Source organism: Filicampus tigris, chromosome 14 (genome assembly GCF_054856515.1).
Source record: "Filicampus tigris isolate MCC_2025a chromosome 14, RoL_Ftig_1.0, whole genome shotgun sequence".
NCBI classification, from domain to species: domain Eukaryota; kingdom Metazoa; phylum Chordata; class Actinopteri; order Syngnathiformes; family Syngnathidae; genus Filicampus; species Filicampus tigris.
This window is the reverse complement of record NC_141230.1, coordinates 18,911,456-18,938,784: the sequence shown is the minus strand read 5'-3', so window position 1 is coordinate 18,938,784 and position 27,329 is coordinate 18,911,456. Positions and strand designations below refer to the sequence as shown.

Sequence of the window (27,329 nt, the reverse complement as noted above, 5' to 3'; positions counted from 1 at the left end):
AATACCAGATCTGATCATAGGAGGGGGCTGTGCGGGGGTTCAACCAAATGAGGCGCCAGCAGTCATTCTGTTTTGGAACACTTTGTTGAGTGAGCTATTTTTAGGAAATAAACACAGATGCTGCTGAAAGTGTGTTTTCCCCCTCAACAAGTCGACATGTTGACGTTGGGAGTGGACACAACTGTAATGACCAAAAATGTACAAACGAGTCCTTGTAACCGAAATGTTTTTTATTATTATGGATGGAGGAGCAGGGCTCGGATTGCGCTAGATGCATGTTAAAATATATTGCACAAAAGCATCATATGGAAGCACAGTCATAATTATGAAATATTCTGATTGGACAGCACATTTCCACCACCTGTTATGGATTTACATTGTGAAAAAAACAACAAAATACTTTTAATATCAAGAGCCGAGCTTTTCATTGCACAAAATTCACTTTTGCTCTTCTGATTCAAGAGCACAAACAGGATAGCTGGACAACATTTTTGATGATTGTGAAAAAGATAAACAGCCATTGGGTTAATAAACAAAGCATATTGAAACACTCTGGGTTGGTCAGAAGTCGAAAACTAAGGGGGATGCTTCACCACTTGTAGAGAGTCACCATAACAATACAAATGTGTCCTTTATCATTCCTTTTGTTCATTTATCATCGGTGCACCTCAGGCAACACTCACACTTTATTAAAGCGGTCACAACAACTCGTATTCAGAAATTAAAAGGCACTCGTGTTCTTGACTGGTGGAAAAGAACCCTGATACTTTCATCAGAGTTAAAGGGAGCTAAAAAGACCTGTAATTTCTATACTTACAGTAACAGAAAGTTTATTAAATGCAGTAACAAAGGGTGTCGTATTTCAGGGGCGGGGAAGCAACACCCGTTGGCCGAGGGCCCTCAAGCAATTCTCAAAACACGTAGAACCACTTAGCCGTTATAAAAAGCCCCACAACATTCACACGCTCATATTTTTTCTCACAGGCTCTGTAAAGTGACTTCAAAGATTTGCTCATGTCTGATGATAACTGTTGAAAACATGTGAAAAGGTTTTGAACTATGTAGTATTTTATTGTGGTGATGTAGCTCTAAACTGTTGTTCACCATTTCAATTTTCCAGATTTTTCTTTCTGGGCGTTATTAACGGTATTCAGTGACTTGCCTGCGAGCTAGCCTGTGAGCTAGCCTGCGAGCTAGCCTGCGAGCTAGTCATGGTGTGGGTAGTGAAATATATTCCAGCCACTGGAGACTTTAAGCAGATATATTTTCATGGGTCAAACATGTATTTATAAGACATTTAATTGGACTTTTCAGGGACTTTTAATTCAGCCAGTGGTTGGAAAAAAATTTAGCTTCTTTGAGGTTCTTTTGTCACCTGCGTCATCAGCTTAGTCAAAGAAAAAAAATGCTTGATTTTGAAAATTATCTCAGTCAAAGTTTCGATTCTAGCAAGATGAATGCCTGATGAATAACTGAATGCCACTCAGATGTACTGTATACGAATGCTTGTTAGTATAGAGACTACCATAGTTTGAAATTGTGACATCTTACATTCCGAGTCAAAACATTTGGCGCTGATTTGGCAACTTCTTCCTACGGCCCGCTGTCTAACTCCTCGGCCTCCACCAGGCAGGAGCGGTCGCCGTCGGGCGCTCTGAACGGCGGGTGGTACTCGAACGCCGTGATGACGGAGGAGCCCAGATGTTGCCGCTGGTGCAGGAACCAAACCACGGCGGAGATGGCGATGATGGCGATTACGCAGAGAATGACCAGCCCCGACAGCAGCCCGCTGGGTTCTGATGGAGGGAAATTGACAATGCAGCTAAGTGATCACTCAGTACAAATAGTATTAAAAGTGTGTGTGTAGGGGGGGAGAGAAAGCAGCTTACTTTGTTTGGTTTCCTCTGCTTCTGAAAAAAAAACAGACAAAATCGTGACTTACTGAAAGACAAACTAAGTTGGAGCCCTTTTGATTTTGAAATACCAGGTGGTTCAGGGAGTTCAAAAGGAAATGGAACGAGACATTAATGTTCCGTGTCGGAGCAAGACAGCAATTAAAGGGACGGTGGGGCCGGGATGGCCATGTTTTCACTAACAAGTTCATTTTATATGTTTTTAGCTCAGGAAAATGAAAAGAGTTGCCATTTTCTATTTTATCTATTCATTTTGGAGAAATTAGGAAATAAGTGACTCCATGAATAACGCCTCTCGTTAATTAGGACAATGGCCACGCCCCCTACCGTTCTATCCTCGTTCGGCCGGAGTCACGGGACGAACCGATTCCAAACTCTCCATTGGAAACAAATCATTGTACTTTCATTGCTTATCACGTCCAAAAACGGCGATCAATTGGCACCAAAATTTATGTGGACATCTATCTCTACTAATGCCCACTTCCACATATCAAAAGGATTAACCTCTCCGTGGTTGATTTATATGAGAATGAGGAAACGTGGAAGTGAGAAGAGCTACATAGATTTAGGCTGGGACGAGCGCACACTGCTTCTTTGCTTAAGAAAAAAAAAAAAGACTGCAGCGGAAATGAGTAGCCGTGCACATTTATTTAGATGAGGACTTGGATTTGGAACGTAAACAGCCGAAAAGGTACGTTCCAATGGGGCCACACTCGGTTGTGGAGTCAGCCTCGCTGGAACTTTTTGTTCGCCGAACATTGACGCTTGTTCGATGAGGGCTTACCCTCAATCGCTGGCGGCTGCAAGCGGTGTCGGACATTTTGGTGGCGATCGGTCACCGTTTTAGACAACAGAACTGACAAAGCGAGCAATATTTTTTATGTAGATGTAGGTTGGTGTGTATACACATGTGTATATACACATGTTACTGCGTATATCTACATAGGTTTGATTCTAAATGTTTGCCGTCAATGTTATACATTAATGGCCACATTATGCCGCCGCCCCTGTGTGACCTATATCTTTGCTACTGTAACAACGAAAATTTCCCCACTGTGGGATCAATAAAGGCATTCTTATCTTATCTTATCTTATTACCACCTTGCCTCCCTCCCGCGACGTAGACCGCAGAGACCGAAAACATAACATAAGCCACGCCCCAAAAGGGGGCGGGGCAATTTGTCATAAATCTAATCACAAAAAAAGACCTTAAATCATGACAGAGTCTTTTGGGGGGGGCACTTTAGTACTGATGTCATTTTGTGCCAATGTTAAGCTCACCCAAGTGTCCCTTTTAATCTAAACGAAGTTGAAAGGTTAACACTGCCTTGTCAGTGAACGCTGGAGACGTCACGATTGTCATGTGATCAGTAAGCGCGGAATGAAGTGCGCTTAGTGTGATTCCTCAGGGTCGGGGGTCAAGATGGTATGCACAGTAATTCTCGTCAGCTTTCCGCCGGACACAAGTTTTTGTTTCATTTGCACGTGCAACTTGCATATAAAAGCAGAAATATTTTTAAAGTAGGCATTCATTTTAAGATGTATTAACAGTGTAAAGGTGTCAGGAATCAAAATTCAAATTCTGAGTAGCTGTCAATTTCAGACTGTCATTTAAGTGGTTGTCAGTGGGACCTCTAGTGGACAAAGTTAGCAATCGACGTGTTCTCGAGCCCCAAACGTTTGGCAACAACCATTCTTAAATTCGCACCTAAAACAAAACAAAAAAAAATGTATATGATGATTTTGTGACGGCGACAGATGCGCATGAAAAAGAGCCTCAGAGATGGACCAGCATCTCGTCCAAAGGAGAGGTCAACACGTACTCTGAGGCGTCTCGCAGACCACGCCGTTCTCCAGATCATCCAAGCAGCTGACACGTTCCCACTTGCCCGTGTCGCTGTGCAAAGCCCCGCACGTTTCCATCGGCACGAAGTCCAACGGGGACGAGCCCCGTTCCCAGTTGGTAAAATTGACCGGCTTTTCGTCCAACCACATCATGTCCTCACCTGGTAAGAGTGATTGCGTCAGCACAAACACTACTGGATTACTGTTCAAAGAAATCACTGATGCGCATCTTTCACTTCCTAAATACTTATAAAAAAAAATAAAAAAATCCTCATTTTGTGCCTCCATTGTACAAAAAAGGATATCCTGAAGCTGTGTCAGGATGTACAGTGAGCTGGTTGGGGAAGTTGCTTTTTATTCTTACTTAGTCAAAACCAAACGTCAAATACAAATTAGTGAATATTTTAAAAACTCAGTTCAACTAATACACATAATAAGACGACGAACATATCAAGACTTTTAACTTCCCCATTCAAATTGAAAATAAAGTTGCTTACTCCTGCGTTTAGGTGTTAACCCAAAAACCTGGGTTGAACTTGGCAGCAAGCCCGCATCTTTCCACAAGTCATTGGTCACATGACACTTACTGTTTGTATCGTAATACATTCCCAGCCACACATTGACTTCGCCTTTCCACACCTCGGGACTATATTTAACCACAAAGTCATTCTCCTCAGCACTCTGGACGGACAACAGCTCTGTAAAAGGGATCAGTTTGAAGAAAAAAAAAAAAAAAGACAGCAAAATTAGACAAAATGACTATTAGGAACATTTGCAAGCATCACTATCAATAAAAAAAAAAAGAGCATTACTGATTTGTACATGTTGGTCATCATGAGCTATATTTTTGACATACCAGAGTTTGGGCAGAGGCTTTTGGCACTCTCAAAATTATACACTTTGAGTTTGTCTTCTTCTCCGTGGACAAAGTGGTAGCATCTGTGTTCAAAGGGCACCCAGGTGCGTCCATCGGCAGGACAGTCTGAGGAGAGAACGCCATGAAAAATGAAAACAATGTCAATTGTTGTGTCTCTTCAACGTATATTTTGGGGAGTTCACATTGTAAACACAAGGCAGAGACTCTAAAATCAGGGGTGGGGGAATATACAGAATGCCAGGCTGAATTTTCTAACTGTTGTAAAAAGCCCCAAAACATTTCACAAATAAATGTAAATAATAATAAACGTACTGGTGCAGATTTTTTAAAAATTCTTTTTAAAAAGTATGGCTTTTGAAGGACATCTACGATGTTACTCTTGACAAATGTTCCTCGTTTAAAGCTCTTTAAGGCGATCATTGCAAGAACAGTTTACTTATCAGTTTATTTCTTGATAGGGTAAACTTGCTTAAAAAGACAAAAGACCCGGATAAATAGGCCATTTCAATTTCTCTACTGCTCCGCATTAATCCCAAAATTGCACTTGTCAGTTATACTCAACGTTTAGAAAATTAGAATTACAGGTAAACACCCTTTGAGAGGGTATTAAAATCTGATTTGCAAGTTATTCGTTCGCTGGGGCGCCACGAATCCAAGTTGAAGGTGATTAAACAGGTATGATACTACATTAATGCCAAATTGTGAGTTTTCACTCAATGTGAAATCAATTGTCAATCGTGGTCAACATCGGATCCTGATTTGCAGGACATTTAAATGCCTGTTCATGAGTTTTGGTTCTGCTGTAAGTAGACTGAAATGAAATGTACACTGATCTAACAGGATTTCTTCAGCAGTAATCCCAAAACTGCATTTATCACTCTGTAAGTAAAGTAGCGCTGATTTGTTGGCCCTGTAAACCCTTGTTCATTAGCTGTAACTACTAATTGAAGTTTATGATGATTAAACTGGATTTATAACACAGTAATCATCACTCACTGTTTAATCGGTTATAAACTGTGCTAATCGTGCTCGTTAGTAGACCCTTCAAGTCTTTGTTGTTTAGTCGTAACGCTTTTATGACGACTGAAGAGAAGTTTTGGGGGGTAAAGGGACAGTTAACCGGAAATTGTGCAATTTGATAACCACACAACGCTGGCTCCAAAACTTGACTGCAGAGTGAAAAACATTATCGACATTTGGGAGACTTTTGAAACGTTTTAACTTGCCAAACAAACAAAACAAGAGCAAATTAGCACGCAGAAAAGAGGCCCATAAAATACACGTATCAAGACAGCGTTGTGCGTTATATCGAAAGTCAGTAGGGCGACGTTCGCCGCGGTCCTTACCCCCCGTCCAAGCCGCCTGCAGTTGGAGAAGAAGCACACACAAGCAGCACGTCAGGGACAGAGAACGACGACCACTTTTCTGCGGCAACTCCATGACAGAAAAGCGCCACAAGAAGCAGCAAAACTGTCCACTTGTTTTTTTTTCTCTCTGCAAGGAGAGTTCGCCCCGCCCACTGGTTCGGACCAAACATGCCTGCCTTGGATGAAGCCAGAATCATTTACAACGTTCAGTTGTGTGACATTACTAGTGCACACAAACAAACAAAAAACAGTTAGCAACACGTTTTACCTCTACAAGATCTTATGTTGTATATATGTTGTAGCTGACTCATTTTCAAGCATCGATCGTACAAGCAGTTTTGATTGAACGTGGACAAAAAGTGATCCAACATAGATGTCAAAATGCCCCTAATAGACACATTTCGTTGTGTTTAGCTCATGTTTGGAGATAAATGTAACTCAGGAATCCATCCGATACGCCTGTTAAACAAGAACCTACAACAACCATAACACCGCTGTAAAAAGTCTCTCATAATGAAGCGTTCATAGCACAACGAGAATGCGAAAGATGGAAACGACTTATTTACTGCGGATACAGTATGTTCTCAGTTTCTTATGGATACAACGATTCCACTTCATCGAGTCATTCAGAACATAGATGGAAATTTACATTTAAAACTGCGAAACTACAATGATAGTTGGAATTACGTCCTTAAATTTACCGTATCACAATGGGGAGAATTTCAAATCCGATTACTCCTGAACGCCTCTCATCTACCCTTAGAAGACACCTGTGTATAATAATGTAATCTGTATTACATTTAAACGAATTAAAAAAATAAAATACTAATACCAATAAACGTCCTTATAAATATTAATGTTTTTTTTTATGTTTTTTTTTTTAAAGATGCTTATGTTGTAGGGGTCAAATATGGGGGCTTTACCTTACCTGTGACCCGGAAGTAAAGGACGTCCACGTCATCTACCGGCTGATTTGAACGCATCTGTGGTTTTTCAAATACTAAAAAACTAATGACGCTATGGATATTGGACATGTCCTCTCTGGAATATACTGTGCGGACTTCGGCCTAGAAATGAGGACGGTGCCCATAGTATTTTACCTGTGGATTTAAATGCGCCTTTATCGGTGAGTTGAATGTTTTGTTTGTTGGCCTTTTAAGTGGGGGTTAAAAAAAATATCGTTTGTGCTTGCTGTTGTGTGGTTGCCCATTAACGGTTTATTTCGCCAAAATAACTCCTTAACATTTCACTGAAATATATGGCTATTTATGAATAAATCCAGTAGCATGGTTTTGTCCTTCATCTTATTCTGAGGTTGGCTTTGTCAAAATATGACCGCTTTCACCAGCTGTTGTTCATTTTACTGATTAGACAGACTCCAATGACCTGTGCCCACAAATGTGTTAAAATTCCCCAAAAGTGGCAATTAAAATGTTTTGCTTCAACTATTTGACTAACTTGTCAGTTGATTTAATACAACTAAAAATGTATTTGTATGATAAATACGTTTTACATATTATTCTTTACATACTAAACACCAATTTCGAGGTGTTATTTGTAGTCTGTGCAAAATGTCAAGGGGGTTCATGGGCACATTTAATCGACAGCTGGGGCACGAGCTCCGGTGCTCGTCTGGGAGCCGGCGGCTTCCCGCAGAGTGGGACAACACCCGGTAGGACACTGCGAGGGCCCATCTGTTGTGGCAAAGCCTGAAGTTGTGTACTGACTGCCACAGCGTATTGCGTGCCCCCCCCCCCCCGTCCATTGCGTCCTTGCCTCCTGATCATGTTGTCGGGGATGCCATGTGACAGTGTCGATTTCTATTTACTTGGGTTTCACCCTCCGACTTGAAAGACGGGTCCGTATTGCTGGGGGAACAAAGCACTTTCGTTATTTGTTTTTATTTTATTTTTTTTTAGCAGCCATTTTATCAGATCATGATGTGGAAAGCAAATAATTGGGTCAATGTCAAAAATGTGTTGCTTGTTTCTCCCCCATCCAAATGTTTTTAGGCACTACTGGGTCGCTCTATAGTAAATCCAGCATAAATACACTTTAAATTCTAGAGTGAAATTCAGCTTTACAGATGTGTGATGTGCAGGCTGTGCGTTGTGATGGTCTCCCAGGGGTGTAAGATATAATTACAGCCATCCAGTGGCACTGGCACCACCTGTTTTTTTTTCTTTCTTTTTTTTCTGAGTCTTGTTTATTCAAGTCTATGGCACACTTTATTGATTGAGAAACGGGCTAGTTTAGCAGAAGCAACCATTCCAGAAAATAGAGTCCATTGATGTCTTATTCACAAGAAAATCTGAATACACATTTAAAAAAAATCTTTTATTTAAAAAAAATCTAAGTAAAAAGAAGAATCCTGAGACAGAACTCTACAAGGGGAAGTTTGGCCTTAACACTACCAAACAGCCATAAAAGCCTTTAACTGTACAAATCACCACAGGCAAGAATGTGGTACAAATCAACCAAAACAAAACAAAAAACAATAGTTTCATAACCTCTTCCTCAATCTCTCTGTACAAACACATGTTTATAAATTAGAACTTTCTCATACAACCTACTGACTGTTCAACATGGTTGCTTATACGAGCAGTTGTTGTTTGACGCACTTTTGCAGTTTTTGACCCCGATACTATGGCACTTGGTTCAGACGCCACTAGCAGCAAAAACTCACAAAACAGTATTAGCTCTCAGTCTCGGGCATGACGCAGAAACCTCGAGCGTAACCCCAGTAACTCTTGACCCCCAACTAATGCTGCTTGTGAGTTTGTCTCCACCCATGACGGGTTGTCAAATTTATGAGAAAACGAGCACATATCCAGTGAACACCAACTTATTGTCCTTGGAATCTACCGAGGTGAACGTAGCAGTTGTTTACCAAAGCAATAAGCATGCGGTTGAACCCCCCCCCCCTCCTGAAAACAGAAACACAACGTACAAAGATATTTGGAAGAAAAACGTTTTAAAAAAAAAAAAAAAAAAAAAAACTAAAGGAAACTACACCATGTGACCAGCTCCTGAGCTTAGCATTTGGTCTGGGGAAGTGGGCTGGACTCGCTAACCCGGTTTAGAACTGAAGAACATGGAAAAACTGAGGTAGATATCTGGTCTGACTGACCACTTGTTGGAATAGCAGAAGGGCACCTTGATCAAGAATGTTACAACAAAAAAAAAAAAAACTGATTTTATTGAAAGCACCACTTGTAGTGCTGTCATATCAGACCAAACAACTTTTCTTTTTTTTCTTTTTTTACACTAGATCCTCATTAACATATCGCATTGTCTCTCTAAGAACAATATTAGCCTGTGGCACTTGTTGGCTCCTGGCCTACTTTTATGCTTGTTAGCATCCATATTAAAACTAGTGTCCGTTTGCAAGCTGAGTGTAAATGTTGAGAAAGGCACAGTCCATCGCTGCAAGTCACCCCTTTCTGGTAAAAGACACAGATTCTGTTTCCTCAGTATACAAACTCCTAATCTTTGGTGATAAAACAAAGTGCCGGCTGTTAGTTTCCATTTCAAAACAGGCGTACAATACAATGCATGTCTCCTGTTAGCTCCCCAAAAAAGTCCTACGTCAAGGCCTTGTTGTGTGTGCATGTGTGTGTGTGTGTGTATACTATTCTAAATCCATGTATTCCTCTTGGCTTGTTAAATAAAAGTTTAAAAAAAAAAAAAGACACTATCATCTAAATAGCAACCAGAAGTTACCACAAAAAAAAAAAAAAAAGAATTCTTGCCTCACCAACTTATCGTCAGCTAGTTTCAATGAGGGGATGGGCAAAAAAAAAAAAAAAAAAAAAAAAAAAAGGCCAGATCCAAAAGATGATCTTTCAGCAAAAACATCTAGGACCATATAAAGTCTTTTTTTTCCCCCAAATAAATATAACAAAATCAACAGGAGTCAGTACATACATCTATTTCCTATTAATCCATGGGCCGGGTGGAGCAAAAACACATTACGTAGCGCATTTACAAAGCAACAAGCCCCTTGCTTCCAGATTTTTTTTTTTTTTTTTTGTTTGTTTCTTCTTTTTGTGGTGATCTAAACAATCACTGTAGTAAAACTGTTAAGGCAAACTGTAATCAAATAGCATTGTCATCTGAAAGCACGACGGGAGAAGAAAACGCAAAACACTTGGCCATGAACACTCGCACAGCAAGCACAAAAAAAAAAACGTCAAAACTATCAAGCTGAAAAAGACATTGATCACCACTCACGTTTCTTTCTCTTGTATTTGCTGGCAATCTTTGGTAAAAAATAAACCTTTTCTTGTATGAAAATTAAAAAAAAAAAAAATTCAAAACGTGTTCTTTAGTAGTTGTTAAAATCATTTGATAAAGCGAAGAGTATTCTTTGAACCCTTCGAAAACGATTGCAAAAATAGCCTCACGACAATTGCAAAACCAGTGCAAAACAGTGAAGGATCCGTAGCGTTCATTGCTTTTGGTGCCGGGATTGCTGTAGTGGTTGTCCAAATATCAAGTCGGCGCTACTTGCTTTGTTGGTAGGCGTACGACGACGGGTTGCCAGATGTGTCCACCTGGGACGCCACTCCGTTTTCCTGAAAGACAGCACGCGAGCAATGCCAATTATTGACCCCTTTTTCCGGTTTGTCCGAAAACGAGGAGCTTTAGGGCGGCGATGCGCTTACTTCTCCGGGGACAGCCGCTGCCTGCATGTGCGTGTACTGGGGGATGTAAGCGCCGGCGATGGGAGTGTTGGTGGCCATGAACTGAACAGCAGACAGAGACGGAGGGAGAAGTGATGGTCGTTCGCGTATGAGGTGGTGGAAAAGCTCCGGGACTGACGTCGCAATTGCTATACAGTCATGCCTTGAGATACAAGTTGAATTTATTCTCTGACCACGATCATAAATCAAAGATGTCATGTTTTGCCAGACGATACACACTATGTCTTGAAGTAGTTCGTGTTGGAGCATTATGTTGTATGTCAGTTTTTGTTGATTATGGCGGCGCCTTGTGGACAAAAGCGGTAGTGTTTTGACGAACGTCAACCCCATTTCCCATACGCGCCAACGCGTAGTGTGGTGAAATCCTGCGCTCTCGCTGGCCCGCCAGTTGGACTGAATTACATTTCTATTTCCAGTGGCTGTGTGAAAGATGAATAGCGATGAAGTAATGAATTTAACTTTGCTTGAACAATACTTTTGTTTGTTTGTTGACAAAGGTCCCATTCGACTACTTGTAAGTCAATGTTTCTTAAAATGTTTTTTATTAAGGTCGATTTCCTGCCCAGTGCTGCTTTAACTTATTCACTGCCATTGACAAATTTGTTTTTTTCACAGTCCAGCCATTCAATACAAGGTACTTATTTATATATATTTTTTCAAATTTATTTCAAACTTTAGGGTAAAAGAGTCTGAAAACGTCTGTCAGTGAATGACTTAAAACCAATGTGTAATTCTCTTGGTTTGAGGTTTAGTTTGACAGTATACAAACTGGGAGTGCAATTAAACAGCTTGAACCGTTCAATAATTTCCACACTGCTGCTTATTGTGAAGTGAACGTATCACAAAAAACTGGAAGTCGGCTCACTCGTATCTCAAAGCACCGCCGTATTTCAAACCCAAACCGCAAGATTTCCCCTTCAATGTGGGTGACAAGATCAACTAGTTTGCTTCACTAGTACTCGAGAGGCGAGTTTTGTCTTAAGCATCCGATCGTTCCGTCCTGAGAATAAATAATGCCGTGCTGACCTGGCTCAGTGGGGGTTTTTAACACCCCACCCCACCCCCCACCACCACACTTCCCATGCAGTCATTAAGGGACCGGTTTTGATGACATCAAGATTCCGTGACGACGGCGCCGTGGAAGATCCTGAAAGAATCCTTTCAGGAGAGCTCGAAGGCGTGGCAGGGAAGGCTTGGCAAAAGTGCGGCAGACCCCCAGGGGAATGACTTCCAAGGGGAGCGTTTGTAGTTTGGATTTGAAATAGATCTTTTGTGACAAAATGCCCTGCAACTTTTCTGAAAACAGAGCATTTGCGATCGGACACGTTCATAGACAAAGCGCTGTTCTCTCACCGCTCCTGCATTGCCCAAAGACATATGACTCATTTGCTGTGCCAGGGGAGACATCAGGGATGTGGGCTGCAGTGACAATGATGGCTCCATAGAGGGCGATATGACTGCACCCTGCAACCAAACAGGGAAGAGGAGTGGATGCAGATGCTGCACAAACATTAGCAATGAATTTTGAAAACTTTCCCAGTTCAAAAATGTGCATTTTTTTTTTTTAATTTTTAGCTGCTGGCACCTTTTAATAGTTATTTATTAATATTTGATGCCATGAGCAGAGCAGGAAACCGTCACATGGTGCGGTCAGGTTGCGCGCATGTTGGCCTTTTTTTAGAACAAAGCAAAACCGGAGATCTCATTTCAGACCCATCTTGACTATTTGTATCGTCACACACCTGTTACGTCTATCCTGGCACTCATATTGATAATAATAATAATTGTACTGTATGGAGCATCTTGTGTGCAGCTCTGCTTCTTCTAGAACCACAAAGTAAGCGTTTTGACAAATAAATAAATAAATAAATAAAGACTCGGGGGTGCTTACAGGGTGCTGCATGATGTAGGGCTGATGAGGCATCCACGACGGGTTCTGCACCTGTAACATCACACAGAAACAATGATCCACTTTTTCTTTTCGACAAGCCGCTGACAGACAGGAATGTCGTTTAATGACGTGCAAAAGTGAAGACTGTACTGGATTCACTTAAAAAAAAATTTTTTTTTTTAAAGGGTTATACATGAGCACCTCTTCGTTTAATCAAATGAGATCCACGCCGCTAATACAAATGGATAAATCGTTGGCACCGCAAACTACGATGGCAGACATGGCATATATATCGGCTCTCGAAAATTGCGGCGGTCGGGTGCACGTTATTTGCATCAAGGGATTCAATGACCCAAACCTGGTAAGCTGAAACCGGAGACATGTACGTGGACAAGGGCGTGTGGGCAATCATCCTGTTTGAAATGCTGTACGCTGGTGGGAAGAATCTGTGCGCACAAAATTAGAAGCATGTGTACGTTGAGCGCGACCGACTACGCAATCCACAGGAGCGCCGATCGATCATAAGCAAGCGCAAACGTACCCGTTTTGCATCGCGGCTGCACTCGGATCATATGTGAGCGTCATTCCAGCCTGGAGGGAAAAGAATAAGTTTGGCAAAAAAAAAAAAAAAAAAAAGCAAGCTGAAGTATGCATAATCGTCACCGCCACCAACATGTGTAATGTGCCATATTCAGGATCTGTGCAATTTCAGCATTAGCACACTAGAGTGGATCCATTTTTTGGGGTATTTTATGTTCTCTGTTGTTATTCACATGCTACTCTTGCCTCATGTTCATTAGAGAGTTTAGCCAGTGAGAACTAATGTGATGTACTGATTGCGCATCTGAGACAAGTTGGGACAGTCCCACCGCATTCAGCAGGTACGCTTTTGGTTACGGACAATCCTAATTTCAATATATATACTGTACAAGTTGCACCTGGGTACTATTAGTCGCAGGGCCAGGCAAACCTAAAATCCGAAAAAATACTGTCATCAACAGTTTTTATTTCTTCAAGTCACATTCACATTGTGCATAGCAGCAAACTGTTTTCGTGTCTAGAAACATTTTTCCGTGGGGTAATTTTTCCCTGGTCTAAAAAGCAACTTTAAAACTTATACTTTTAAAAAAAAAAAACAACAAAAAAAAACTTCACTTCACACAAACCCTTCAAAATATCGCCAATTGTAATATTACACTAACCGTGCCTACATTGAGCAAAAACTTATGTGTATGATGTCATTTTGCTTGTGGGCACATGTACTTGTCACCTTCGTAATAAACGAGCCACAAATTTGATGGAAGTCATAATTAATAGACTAATTTTGCATTAGTAAGGTACATGAACGTAAACCTGTCTGATTTGCGCATTGTTAATTTTACCTCGTTTCGGGTCCTACTCGGCTTTCTCGCCGGGCACCTTTGGTGGAGGGCAACATCGTCTTACAACGATTACACGCGGCGCTGCTCGCCTCCCGTTTCAGTCTGAAATTCTCCGGCGCTTTTTCCGTCTTCTGTCAACCGAATAGCTTCGCTCCGACTTCCTATGCTTATGTGACGTGATTGCGTTGTGACACTTATACGCCTGCTTGCAGTTTTTTTTTTTTTTTTTTTTTTTACTTTTCAGTGCGTCTAGATGAGGCACAAAATGCGGAATTTTGACTCGCAAATTCTTTTACTCAAAACTGTGATTTCGAATCCAAAGCGGTGCAACAAAGCTGAATTTCACAAACAAGCCGAGCGAAACCGGCTGGGGAAACCCACTCAACAAATATTTATGGCAGCAAATGGTTGGATTCCATTCGACGAATATGAACGTCCATGGCAGCGATTGCTTTCGCCGGACCACCTCAATGAACTTCTCACTGAAATTTCACAAAAGAGTTTATCCAACTTACCAGTCTGGTGTTCCCGTCTCTTAGCCAACCTCGACCATTCTGAACAAACTTATTTTGGCTTTGTCTCTTTTTCTGCCCGCCGTCGGCAAACTTGCAAAGCAATGGTTCAGCGGGTGCTGCGTTGAGAAGGAGAGATTTGAAAGTGGGCTTTACCAATCAGTATAGGTTACAATATTGTGTGTCATGTTTTCCCAACAGTCATTTAGGAACCAGCCAGACAACACAAGCCTCTAATTTGGCGACTGCGGGGCTGTAACCCCCACCCCCACCCCACCCCACCCTCCCGGCCCTCTGAAAGGAGGCATGACTATTTCTGTCGGATAATCCAATTAAAAAGATTAGACTGGGAGTGAAGGCCACAGTGAGCCTCTTAGGCTGAATGTATATGATCTCTCTCGCAACGGACCCCGACTGCGAGGAGGAAACAGTTGGCTGACCACTTCCTGCATCCTTTGCACGACATCAGAACGCTTACGGCTACATCTTGAATTCCTTTCACCATGACCTCTGTGATTGAATTATGATGACACATTTGGATTGTATGATTCGGCTAGCAGGTACTAGCATATCGTCGCTGTCCTGTGAAAAAGACTTGTGTCCATTTTTTTTTTTTTTTTTTAAACATTTTCGTAATTTTACGTGAATGGAGTTTCCGCGTTACAGACATCGCATTGACGGGAAAATGACTTTTTTTTTCTCCAAAGTTCCAAAAGTGCTTTTCACAGGACAGCGACGATATGTCGAAGATTGCTAGAGTTGTAAGGGTTGATCTATGGACTTTACCTGGAACACCGGCGGGCGTCTTGATGAACTTGCCGTTGAAGTGAGAAATGACTGCATCGCATTTTTCTGTTGACTCCATCCTGAATTTAGAGGAGAAATTTGCTGCAGGTTTAACTGTGCACCAAAAATCACGGTACCGTGTTTTTAAGGTCACTTTGGTTCGGAACCGTTTCGATCAGTACTTTTGTCTTCTTTTTAGGTCATGATCGTCCATGCAGACGTGCAACAATCACAGTTTAACAGGTCTATATGATGACAGTTCCTTGATTGGCCGTTTTGTTGAAAGGATCTTTTTTCAAGGGATAGCCAAAGCCCCGTGTCGTAGAGACTCAAATAATGCCGCTACGAGTGATTGTGCCATAGTAGAGATTTGCAAGGCTGTAGCGCAAGTTCCCACGGCGGACGTCTCGTCGTTGTTGCTGTAGAATGCAAAACAGCTGTTTTTTTTTTTATCTGAAGCTGAGCCATGATTGGTCGTGACCTCGCCCTCGGCGACTGTGATGCCATTTTCAGTCGACAGCTAGTGACAAAATGGCCGCCCCCTGTGATGGCTAAAAACGGATGGATTTTTACGACTTAACTCGTATTCCACAAAACGCAATATCAATCAGAATGCCGCTAGACTAGTGGGGCTGCATCGAACATATTCTGGGGGTTGACACCCCCCCCGCCCCCTTTAAGATTTGCCAGCAATCTTGAAATGCTTAGTGAACTCTGCAAAAAGTGTCGTACCTGGCAAAGCCCACTCCTCTGCTTGCTCCACTTGAGTCCCGCAAGATGCGCGTGGATATGACCTGGCCGAAGTGCTTCAGCATGTTCTCCAGCTCCTGCTCGTCCATTGACAGGGGCAGGTTGGAAATATACAAGTTGGTCGGGTCCTGTTCTTGTTGCTGAAGGGCAGACGGGGGTGGGGGGCGGGGGGCGGATGTGGAATTACTCAATTGGGGGACGCCGCCGTCAACGCGCACCACTTTAAAAAAAAAAAAAAAAAAAGTGTCCGCGCTCATCTCCACCGTCTCGACGGTTAGCTTTTCGGTACAAAATGGCCACCGTGAACAATTGTTGTCTCGAAGCGGCGTTCGTGCTCACATCAGCTCATTTTCTCTTCTATTAGTATCAGCAGAAATGTGAGAGATGGCTACAAGACCCCGCCCGGGGAGCGGGCTCTCGACATGAATATTTATCAGCTTTAGAGCCGTGCCAGCCAGTCGGCGAGGTGACGCACCACTCGTGTTCGGGGTGGGGGGGGGGGGGGGGTTGATCAACAGTTCACCATTTAACATAAAGGGAGCAAGCCAAAGAAAATAGAATGCAGGATAAACTGGTTCAGAACGCACAACCGGTTTGGCGAGATCGCGGTGGCGGAAGGGAGGAGATGTAGTCATGTGTTTGAGCATCTTGATTGTCCAAACTAACAAGATGCAGGAGACGACAGCGCTGTCTCGATGGTGTGTCACGCTCAAAACAAGTTTACACTTACCCAACAACGCGATTCCGTGGCACGAATGTAAGCCGAGGACAAGGCGAACTGTGGATGGCGTGCGAAAGGGAAATTGCGAAACCTCTTCGACGCGTCCACGATTGTCATTTGCATCGTTGGTGAGGTGGATTGAAGATGAGATGATGCAACCGACGAGAGTGAAAGAGACGAAACTCCGGGACACCGCCGAGGCCGCCCGATCCGAATGAAAAGACTAAATGGGTTCACGGGGGCATTTCAAACAAGGGAGCGAGGCCAAGGGGTTCTGGCTGACTGCTTTGAGAAGTAATCGCCCCAACCGTTTTTTTTCCTTTATGAAGACGTATAAAGGATCACGATCGCAGTGCAGCATTCGCCACGACGACGCGCGTTTTCGATAGCCGCTGATGGGTTACAAGTCAGATTTCAGACAACGGAGAGAAATGCAAGAGTCGGCGTGTTGGATTCATGATGGACGGGTGCTGCGAATAGCTCGGCGCGCCGTGGCAGCCATTTTGGCTTTGACGGTGCCGGGGTGTGTGAAACGATGCATTCTCCTCCCATTTGCTCGACTGGCAAAGGTAAAAAAAAAAAAAAACAAAACAGTGGAGCAGGCAGCGCATCGATATGAAACTGCGCATGCCGTAGGCTACGTCCGCGTCCACGTTTGCGTGTACGTTAGGAGCGTTTTGTCCAACGATGCACGTTTGTACGGCGGAGCACAAAAGGGAAGCAAAACTGCTTGCATGCTTGGGAAAAAAAAAAAAAAAATGTGGGGAATGAGCTTGCGTTTTTTTTTGTTTTTTTTTTGGAAAGAGTTCAAAGTGCACACGTTGGGCAAATGTGAAATGGCTGTTCTCTCACCTTTGCCATCTGAGCTTGAACTCCGCTGGTCTTTAGGGCAGCCACAGCTTTCTGAGCTGCGGTGGGACTATCAAAATCCACAAAGCCGTATCCTGAGGAGACAGTAAGGACAATGTGGTCGAGTCATCGTCAAGCATATCATATGTCCTGTCAGTCTCTAGCGGGAAGCTTCGCGTGACCATTCCCACTCAAGTGAAGCTGGTTTTGTTGTACGTCTGTATTATGTCGGTCTCGGAGTATATGCTTTGAATGTATACGTGCGTGGAGGAAGAGCGGCAAAAAGCGCTGACGCTGCAGATAGCAGCGTGATGTTACTGGCTGAGCTCAGCTCTTTGTTTCTGCGGTGTACAAACAGGGTGAAGCCATAGTCCCTGGCTTCTGCTCAAGCTATTTTTAGCCACTTCAAACTAAATACAGGTGAATGTGGGATTGCTCTTTAAGCTCAAAAGCCTTTGTCATCGGGGTGCCACACTTGCTGAGTCTGTTGCTTGGTTTTAGCCCAAGCGCGATTATTTTTGGATTGAAATTGTGGACAAAATGCTACGACGTGACATTGAATGTTTCGGACACAAGTAGTTGAGAAAAAACAATTTGCATTGATTCGTCGCGTGTGTCACAGTGCTAGTGGATTGACAAAACTACAATGGGCAGTCGCACTGAATGGGATCAATAATGTGTCACTCAACAGCGTCTGTTACTTCCCAGGGAACCCCCTACGAGTGTGCCATCGACAAAACATAACCTGCTCTGGCATGACAACCCAAACATTTTTTTTTTTTTCAAGAATATGTTCTATGCAGGCCCACTAGTTGAAACAAGGCAATATGATTACTATGAAATACGAGTTAAGAGCAAAATCCACCCGTTTTTAGCCATCTCAAGGGGCGGCCATTTTGTCACTACTGTCGACTGAAAATGACATCACAACTACTCAGGGCTCAGGGAATGACCAATCACGGCTCACCCGTTTTCTGAAGCCGAGCTACGATTGGTTGTTATCTGAGCCCCGATCAACTTGTGATGTCATTTCCAGTCCACAGAAGTGACAAAATGGCCGCCCCCATAGATGGCTAAAAACGGGTGGGTTAACTCTTATTCCACAAATATAATGCAATATTTATCAGAATGCTGTGTTCCAACTATTGGGCCTGCATAGAACATATGCTCGAAAAAATATATATTTGGGTTGACTTCCACTTTGAAGCAGCTAGGCTCATTTTTATTTGAACTGAGAAGTGACTTAAGATTAGGCTCACAACACTTTCACAGTACGACGAGAGCCAATTGCGAAAGTCACTATCGGGTCACCAGCAGTGTGACAAGCTTAAAGCAACACCGTTGTGCTGTCCCCGTTGGGAGAAACAGATGAGTCCCACACACCTTTGCATTTGTTGGTAGTCTTGTCCAGGATGGCCTTTGTTGATACAATTTTGCCGTACCTGAGGGCGAAGCAGAAAGACAAGGTATGTGCCTTATGCATTCGAAGAGCGAGCGAGAGAGCCAGTTGTACAACATGCAACGAGGGAGGGTTCGGCAACAGTGACATCAACGCACTGGTATGAGACATTGGAAGTGGCTGCAATGGCGGAGTCACATAAGGCTGAATTTGCACTGCAGGTCTAAATGCTGCCACAAAAGCACCATTTCAATACCATTGCAACAAAACCTCATTAAAAGCGCTGGAATCATACATGGCAAAATGCGGACCTTCAAGTCCTTTGCCATGGAGGATATTAAATGTTTTCACCTGGATAAAGCAAAATCAAACGGATGGATGGACATTACACAAGATTTCAGCTGTTTAAAAAAAAAAAAAAAAGAAAAAAGGAATGATTCCTGCAGCTCATGCCCAGTTCCTAACAGCACTTGCATTGGTAGGCCTGATTCTGATCTAAATGTCAGATTCCGTACTTAAGAAAAAAAAAAAAACTCCACTTTTCCTCCAGTGTTTATCCTGCTCAGTAGGGTGCCTAGCATCCCACCATCCAAGCAGGAGGCAGACTACATCCTGGACCGATGACCAGTCTATAGCGGGGTGACTGTGATGGGGGTGAGGGGTCATTGACCGGCACTTGAGCCCGGCCGGGCCAGATGCCAAATCCTGTTGTCCTCCATGAAAGCAGACCGATTCCCTTTGTGTTCAATCAAACTAAGACATTTGCAAACATCTGCGTGTACTTTGGAAAACTATGATCAACTTTTTTTTTTTGCCCTATTTTCTGACATGTTAGGCACTAAACTGAATCATAATCAATTTGTGCGTTTTCCGCACTGTAAATTTGAAATAATGGATCGTATTTGATTCCTTTTTTTTTTTTTTTTTTTATAAATGTATTTCATCAAACCTATTTTACTGTATTAAAGTTTAAAAAATGCACCGTATATAGTTACACCTATACGCCGATGCCTGTTGACACGCTCTTCAACTCGCATCTATTCTGTGAAAAGCGTACTCGCTGTTGGCTCCAATCCCACAAATGAATTCCCTGGCCTGTCATCCTCAAACCAGTCCACAGCGCTACACCAGCTGCACGTCCAGCGTGTGACCGCTAGCGCCATTTGGACCGAGACGATCGATGGCAGATCGATAGTAGATAATGACGAGAGGAAGCGCAGTACTCACGGCTGGCAGAGTTTGACCAGGTCATGGTCTGTTGTTGATGGGGACAAGCCTCGGATGTAGAGGTTGGTTTTGCTGAGTTGCTCCCAGCCTGCAGTGCTGCTGCTGCTGCTGCTGTTGTTGCTTGGGCTGGGTGGAGCCATGGGATGAGACAGTAGGCTAACGGGTGACTGGAGGAGAGGGGGAGGGGGGGGGGGGGGGGGAGACAAGGTGCAATTAAAAGGTCATGCTGGATCTAAAATGACGGAGTCAACAGGAGTATGAGCATTAGGAATGTTTTGTCGCACAGCGCGCCCGGTGTTTGTGATCGCATCGTGTGTGTGCCCTTTTTAAATCACCGTGAGAACTAAAATCGCTCAAATGACCCAGATCCAAAAAGTTTCACGTTGCCTGTGAATGTTTTGCCTGATTCTGCGGACGTGCACATATCGACGTGGCCATTAACAGAAAGTTTATACACACCTGGGACTTGTATGAATAGTCTGTGTATAAATAGTCAAGCGTCTCAGCTCTTGGAAGACACCTGCACCGACTTTGCAGGATACCACGACATAAGAATTATCAATGGACCTGCGAGAAAAAGGTTACCTGAAATTAAGAAATCTTGGAAAGGATATCAAAATAGATGTGACGATTTGAAAATGCCAATTGGTGGCGGTCAAACGCTGGTAAAGTGGAAATTAGCTTCCGTTGACGTCAAGCTAGCGAGGCGGACCAAAAAAAGATTTCAGCCACGAGTGCCAGGAAAATAGGTTAAAAAAAAAATTGCCAGATCACTTGTGTTTTTTTTTTTTTTAAAGAATGCTAAACATTTTCTGCCAGGGTATGTAAACTTAGCTCAAACTGTACAACTACTGACTAAAAAGCAAAGCGTGGAGAGGGTCTGTCACAGAAACACACGAGTGCTGTCAATGAATGGAGCCACACTCGCTCCTCTATTCTCGCTCGTCTTTGTATTAAGGCCGGGATAGACCAAAAAGACGCTGGCCGACAGTGACAGACGCTTATTCGGCTCTATTCTTCGCTCACGATGAACTCCCGCGCGAAGTAAGCCGTCATGTATTGTGAAATTGTCAACCCTCGCTCGTGTCCTTGTAAGAAGATTAAGGCGGCGTAAACGCCCCCGACGTTGGTTTGGTCTATCGGGGCCTTTATAGCTACAGCGGCCAGGTCAATCCACTTCTTCCTTGACAATCACGCCATGTTTTTTATGGTTCAAAGAAGAAGAAAAAAAAAAATGTCTGTGCTCTATAATGCCAATCCAGTATGTAAAATAAAATAAAAAAACATCAGTGTTTTACTTGTTGCAGCCGGTATATGAGGGGAAAAACACAAATTCCAGAGTGACTTGTCCTGGTCTGATGAGAGCTTTCCCCTTCAGGGATTTTTCTCAGTGATTATCCCCCCGCAAGCACCTTCTCTTTGGAGAATCTCAAGCTGAGAGGAAGCTAATGGAATCTGAAGCATGAAACACCGACATGACTGAGCAACCAGTCCGGAGGATCTTCTCTCGTCATATATTGTCAGAACTGTGAAATCAAGTTTGGCTTTTTGCCCCCCCCCCCAATCCTACGGTTGGTCACAGTCCTCATTGTGTGCCTCAGTTACTTCCCATCCGCTCACTGCCCGCCTCCAAGTATACTTATGATGAATTTATTGAATGAAGCAATGGAGCATGGCAAAATTGTTTCATGAAAGGATTTACTGTGAGGGATGAGATTTAAAAAAAAAAAAAAAAAAAAAGAAAAAAAAAGGTGATTACTCTTGTCACTGCAACGGTGAGCAATAATGGTACTCCCGTTGTCACATGAATACAGTAGGTGAGAGTAGTAGTCGCTAAATAAAAACAAAAAACCATCAATGTGACCTGTTTATAATGGCAGTCCCATGACTGCCCCCCCCCCCTTTTTTTTTTTATAAACAAACAGCATGACTGTGGTTAATTTCACAATTTGTTATTTCAAGAGAGCTTATGTCACACATTGGTCTCATAGAGCCAAAAAATACATGACGGAAGTCCACGTTCTCAAAACGATGGCTAGCATGGCAGCACACCTGTTGCCTCAAAAACTCTGTTACTATCTAAAACACCGCAGAGAAGAAAAACAACTAAAAACAGCCCGTTGCTGAACATTGGACATTTTCAAATTCAAAACGGCAACAAAAATGATTGATCACCAAGCTGATAATTAGCTACACTTCAACCAGAGGACAGTGTACCAACAATTTTGAAAATCAGATAATGGGTCCCACAAAAAAAAGACGAATTTTTTGGGCAACGTTTTTGTGTGATTGTTACCAAGCTGATAATTAGCAACACTTCAACCAGAGGACAGTGCACCAACAATTTTGAAAATCAAATAATGGGTCCCGCAAAAAAAAAAAAAAGACAACTTTTTGGGGAACGGTTTTGTGCGATTGCCTATCGAAACTCTGGTCAAAAATCACCTTCAAAGCAGTAACTTAATTCTTTCTCAACATACGTCCCTGACACTTTCTTTTAGCCTGCTACTCAGGGAACCTCTTATCTGATTGGCTAATAAGTTTCAGTAAAAATATCCACCAAAAATCTCATATGGGCCGAAATTCTGAGGGGTTCAAAATTAGCATGACGTTCCGAATGGTGGTACTTGCATTAAAAATTTGACTTAAAAATAGCGCAAATGGATCATTAATTGTGGGAAGAGCAGTAGAATAGGTCATGTACTTTAATAATCTTTTTATTTTTCTCTTGTATTTATTTGTTATAGGGGATTTTCGAGGCATTTGCTCATTCCATGGCAACAGGTGGCTCAACAAGTTTATTGGACCTTCAGCCAACTAATGAAAGAGCATCTGATTGTTTTGCCTTGTCACTTGTGTTGCTGGCATAGAGAGATGAACAAAGATATATTTGTCATTGATGAATAATAATTGTCTTACGACTTAAGTAAAACTGGGGCGATTGCCTGTGGCACCCCTGACGATCTTTCACGGCAACCCTGGTTGGGAATCACTGCTTTATTCAATTACAATGTCAAAACAACACTTGAGTTGTATCTAAAACGAATGGCGTTGCAATAATAACATGAAAAGAATACAACACGGAATAATTATTTTGGAATACTTGCCAATAATTTTGAATACCCAAAACATGCAAAGTTGATCCGCTTGAAGTTGATCCGCTTGAAGTAACTACTCTGACGACGAGCATATGATAAGATAATTGGCGTGACATGATATTTTGGGGAATTACTGCAAAAAAAAAAAAAAAAAAGTTGATTACTGGACAAAAACACACCCAGAATGAATGCTTTGTTTGCTGAGGATGTGGTTTTACAAGATTGCAGCGGTACGATGCGTCTCACATGATGGTTCCAAGTCATTGATTTTTTTTTTTTTTTTTTTTTTTCCCAAATTCTGTTAGAATTCAACTTTGGATATTGCACTAAAATTTAACTGTGACTTATAACTGAGGAAAATGGAATAATAAATGATGTTTTCCATGAAAGATACATTTAAAAAAAAAAAAAACGTGCCAAACCCTATGGAGTATGTAAAGTGAAGTTACTCAGTCCTCCAGCATATGTTTCCTCGCAGTATGTGGAATGGTTGGGGAAAACGCATTGATTACCAGTAAAGTTGATCTCATGTAAACCAAAATAAACTACAGTATAGCTCTAGAATAGCCAGAGTGTAGAGTTGACTTCCAATTCAGTGCGAGACTGACACTTCCTTTCCCAGTGAGAGCCAGGGGCAGTTTTTGGTTTCATTCACCGATCAATTCATTCGGATACCGGACTGCAAGGAGGAGAATGGGGAGCGGGACGACATCTTATCAGTCAGCAACAGACCAGCTGAGCCTGTCATACTGTATAATACGCAGGGCTTCCAGTAACAGGCCTCGCCCATTCAGCTCCTGCCACAGGATAACAGCGCCACGAACATGAGCAAATGGGCTTATTTCACAAACCTTTTGGGCCAAGCGAGATTCAGAGAGAAATCAATATATGCAACTGGGACAAATTGAACGCATCAACGCTGAATTCACCACCTTTCAAGGACAATTCTGTCAACTCCCGTCCAAATGGAGACCATGTCATTTATTTTGAAGGGCTGCTGGAAAACTTGAAATGTTCCTCTAGTACCATTTGGGGAAACATAAGTCAAGTCCAAGGCTTGTTTGTTTCTCTCCATGATGCAGGCAGCCGGTATTCACCTTATTCTCAAGAGACCACTGAATGACACACAGGCGCCTTAAACAGCCGCCCCCCCACCCACCCACACACTCACACACACACACACACACACACATCAAGCATAATAGTCCTCATTATTCTTGCGAATCGCAATCTTGCCTTTTTACATGGCAAACGAATCCTTCACAGGACCCTGAACGCAACACTCCACTTTCACACACACACACACACACACACAAATCGACTTTAGAGGCGAGTTTATGTCCAACTCGCTTTCGCCATTATTAAAGCAGTAAACAGACGTGCGGAAGTCAGACGTAAAGACAAAATATAGAAGCTCGAAAACGTCGTGGTTAGTTACCTGTTTGCGAAACTGAGTCCTTAGTGGGTTTCCAGTATTAGAAAAAATCATCCTCAGTCTGCTGAAGGGATAGTTTGACGTTTACTTGAATAACTAAGTCCCTCGTCTAAAAGTCGGAAACCGGTTGGCATAGAACGCCCGCTCACTCGGCTGACGACGCATATAAAAATGTGAGCATATCTGTGGTCACGCAACCTCTATGTCGTCGACTCTCCGGCAACAGACGGCCCCGTCCCAACTTCGAGCGCGGCCCTGCCTCGTCTGTTTGACGGGCTTCATGACTCGCAGTCAGCGGGAAGCAGGAGTGAGGCTGAAATGTTGGACCGAACCATTCCGCCGGCCCCGTAGGGGTGCTCGAATCCCAACGTTCATTAAAAAACAAGATTCTCGCTACGTTTCGCCGTTAGCAGGCATTTTCGGCTAATTCAATGACAAATCTCATGATGTGGTGATGAATAACGACGCGTTTAAAGTAAATTGTAATGACCTATTTTGCCAAGAGCACGCCATTGAGCGCAGCATCCACCTATGTTGTTGTTTGCAGTGTTACATGATGCATACTTAACATTCCACGGTGTGGCTTGTCCTCATGGTTCTGTTTGCCTCTCACCCTTTGCATGAAACGTACTTTTTCAACAAAGGGGGAAATATGGACATTTACCAATCGTGACGATTTGAATTACCTACTGCTCGAGGTATTCTAATTTGGTCCACATAGAGTTGATGACGGACCGTTACGACGCCGGTAGTCACGGTGAATGACAACAAGCAGTGACGTCGTCCTTGTCCGTGCAATTGAATGAGATGAGATGAAAAAAAATGTACAACGTCATAATCGTTGACGTCACAAAATCATCGCGGAAATATGACGCGGTGCTCACATGCTCTTATCCGTGTCTGCATTGTTTGTTTGTTTCACTCAACCGTAAACAATCATCTAATATCTCATCGATATGTAGTAAACACAATTACACATTTTCTAACCCCTGATCAGTTTCGTAAAATGAACAACATATTGGAACTGTAATTGTCTCGTAACTAAGTTGATCCTTATTCAAATCAAAAAATCCCCAGTAACATTTGAAAATGCGACCACCCCCTAACTTTGTTACTTATTCTTACAAAAAAAAAAGTAGCACTGCATCGTATAAAAAGAGATGTAAAGAAATAAACTGGTTATCTAAAGTGTAATTTCTGTCTGATTGTAGTATTCGTGTAAAAAAATCTCAAGTTGTGGCGCTACCGTTGTTATAGGTGTAATTTCTGATGGGTCCTTCCTAAGTGAACCTGGAGGTCACCAGTAGAGCATATAGATGTGTTTGTTTACCAGGCCAAGAGAAGTCACTGGGGTCAGCATATAGGAGAAGAGAGAGATCTGAGTCGGCACTATGCCGTGGGTGGGTGGACAGGGAAGAGGCAATTGAATCAGTTGGGGAATACGTTTTTTGAGCCTTTATTTTACTTGGAACACGTGACTCATATTACAATCTGCTAACCAATACAACAGCTTAATCAAGTGTCAACGTACGTATTAACTTGATTGATTATTGTCATTACACTGGCCTACGTACAATAATTGTCTCATAGCATTTAAAAAAACCTCAGAAAATGCGTTTAGCTTTTTTTTTTGTGACGTGATAGCCTGTCACTGATATAATTTGAGATGCATTTTTTTACTAGGGCGAAATATACCAGACTAAAAATACAGCAGAAGCGCCACTATCTTATTAACAACTCAGTAAGTACTCACCTGAATTGCCGGCATAGTGTGAAAGCGGTCTCTCCTGCTGCTTTACTTTGGGCCACAAGGCTGCCTCTTGCTTGGAAAACCTGTGATGCAAAGTATGGCAGCTTTTCTTCACACCCAACTAGCGAGCAGCTGGGCTCGTTCCAAGGCTGCAAATGCTTTTGCCTTCTGCGTCTGCAAAGACAGACAAAGGTTTCAGAAATCGCCTCCACATCTTGAAACCTCGGTCCAACAAAGCAAATCGAAACCACTTGATCAAATTCGGTGCTATAATCACAATATTAGTTCCACTTCCTACAGTATAACAGACGATTGTTGGAACTGCAGAGATTGCAACATCGATCAAATTCAGAGAATCACAAACCCATTTTCACTGTGATGCTCGCTGGGGATTTCCAAGGGAAATAAGAGTGTGTTTTTCTTTCTTTTCTTTTTTTTTCAGGACTTGCTGCATCTCATGCCATTCCTGATCTTGTGCTTTTACAGAAAAAAACCCAAAGTCATATTTCACCCAAAGTTTGTGTGTCGACTTTGTCTTCAACTGATATGACTTAAATAGACTTTTCCAGGCTTCTTGTCGGAGCTTAAAAGCGGCAAAGTCAGTATTGTTTACCCAAATGAAGTCATTTGAGGTTCCGATAAGTTATTTTACAGTGCAAGCACACTTTATGACTTTATTCTTGCGTTTCTACATATTGTTGATTCTCATCTGTCTGTTATGTTTGTATCAAGTTTGTATCTCGTCCATGTCACAATTGTTCATGCTATCTTGCTCTTCAATCTACAAGTCAACTTTTTATAAACCAAATGGAGATTATAAT

General features: G+C 42.5%; 3 protein-coding genes across 4 annotated transcripts in view; 1 reads left to right on the top strand and 2 right to left on the bottom strand.

Annotated features, from left to right (window-relative positions):
- Positions 1-209: 209 nt before the first annotated feature.
- Positions 210-6,167, bottom strand: cd302 (CD302 molecule). The gene is made up of 6 exons (XM_086052173.1): positions 5,982-6,167; positions 4,615-4,740; positions 4,346-4,456; positions 3,737-3,919; positions 1,890-1,910; positions 210-1,796 (listed from the first exon to the last, which is right to left on the bottom strand). The coding sequence occupies exons 1-6, from the start codon at positions 6,073-6,075 to the stop codon at positions 1,594-1,596; spliced, it is 738 nt and encodes a 245-aa protein (XP_085908299.1). The 5' UTR covers positions 6,076-6,167; the 3' UTR covers positions 210-1,593.
- Positions 3,777-27,329, top strand: part of tank (TRAF family member-associated NFKB activator) — a 39,132-nt gene continuing 15,579 nt past the window's right edge. The window contains 2 exon segments of the mRNA XM_086052172.1: positions 3,777-3,922; positions 6,889-7,128. The gene's annotated coding sequence lies outside the window, so the exon portion shown is untranslated.
- On the bottom strand, positions 8,325-25,035 carry rbms1b (RNA binding motif, single stranded interacting protein 1b). 2 transcript variants are annotated; one of them, XM_086052171.1, is made up of 13 exons: positions 24,762-25,035; positions 20,226-20,392; positions 18,983-19,041; positions 17,603-17,694; positions 16,012-16,169; positions 15,280-15,359; positions 14,497-14,612; positions 13,141-13,190; positions 12,958-13,045; positions 12,600-12,650; positions 12,062-12,172; positions 10,670-10,750; positions 8,325-10,579 (listed from the first exon to the last, which is right to left on the bottom strand). In XM_086052171.1, exons 1-13 carry the CDS (start codon positions 24,810-24,812, stop codon positions 10,508-10,510), a joined length of 1,176 nt encoding a protein of 391 aa, XP_085908297.1. In that variant the 5' UTR covers positions 24,813-25,035; the 3' UTR covers positions 8,325-10,507. The 2 variants fall into 2 exon arrangements, 1 of the variants encoding a protein (XP_085908297.1); XR_015089624.1 differs by having other exon boundaries at positions 10,503-10,579; positions 10,670-12,172.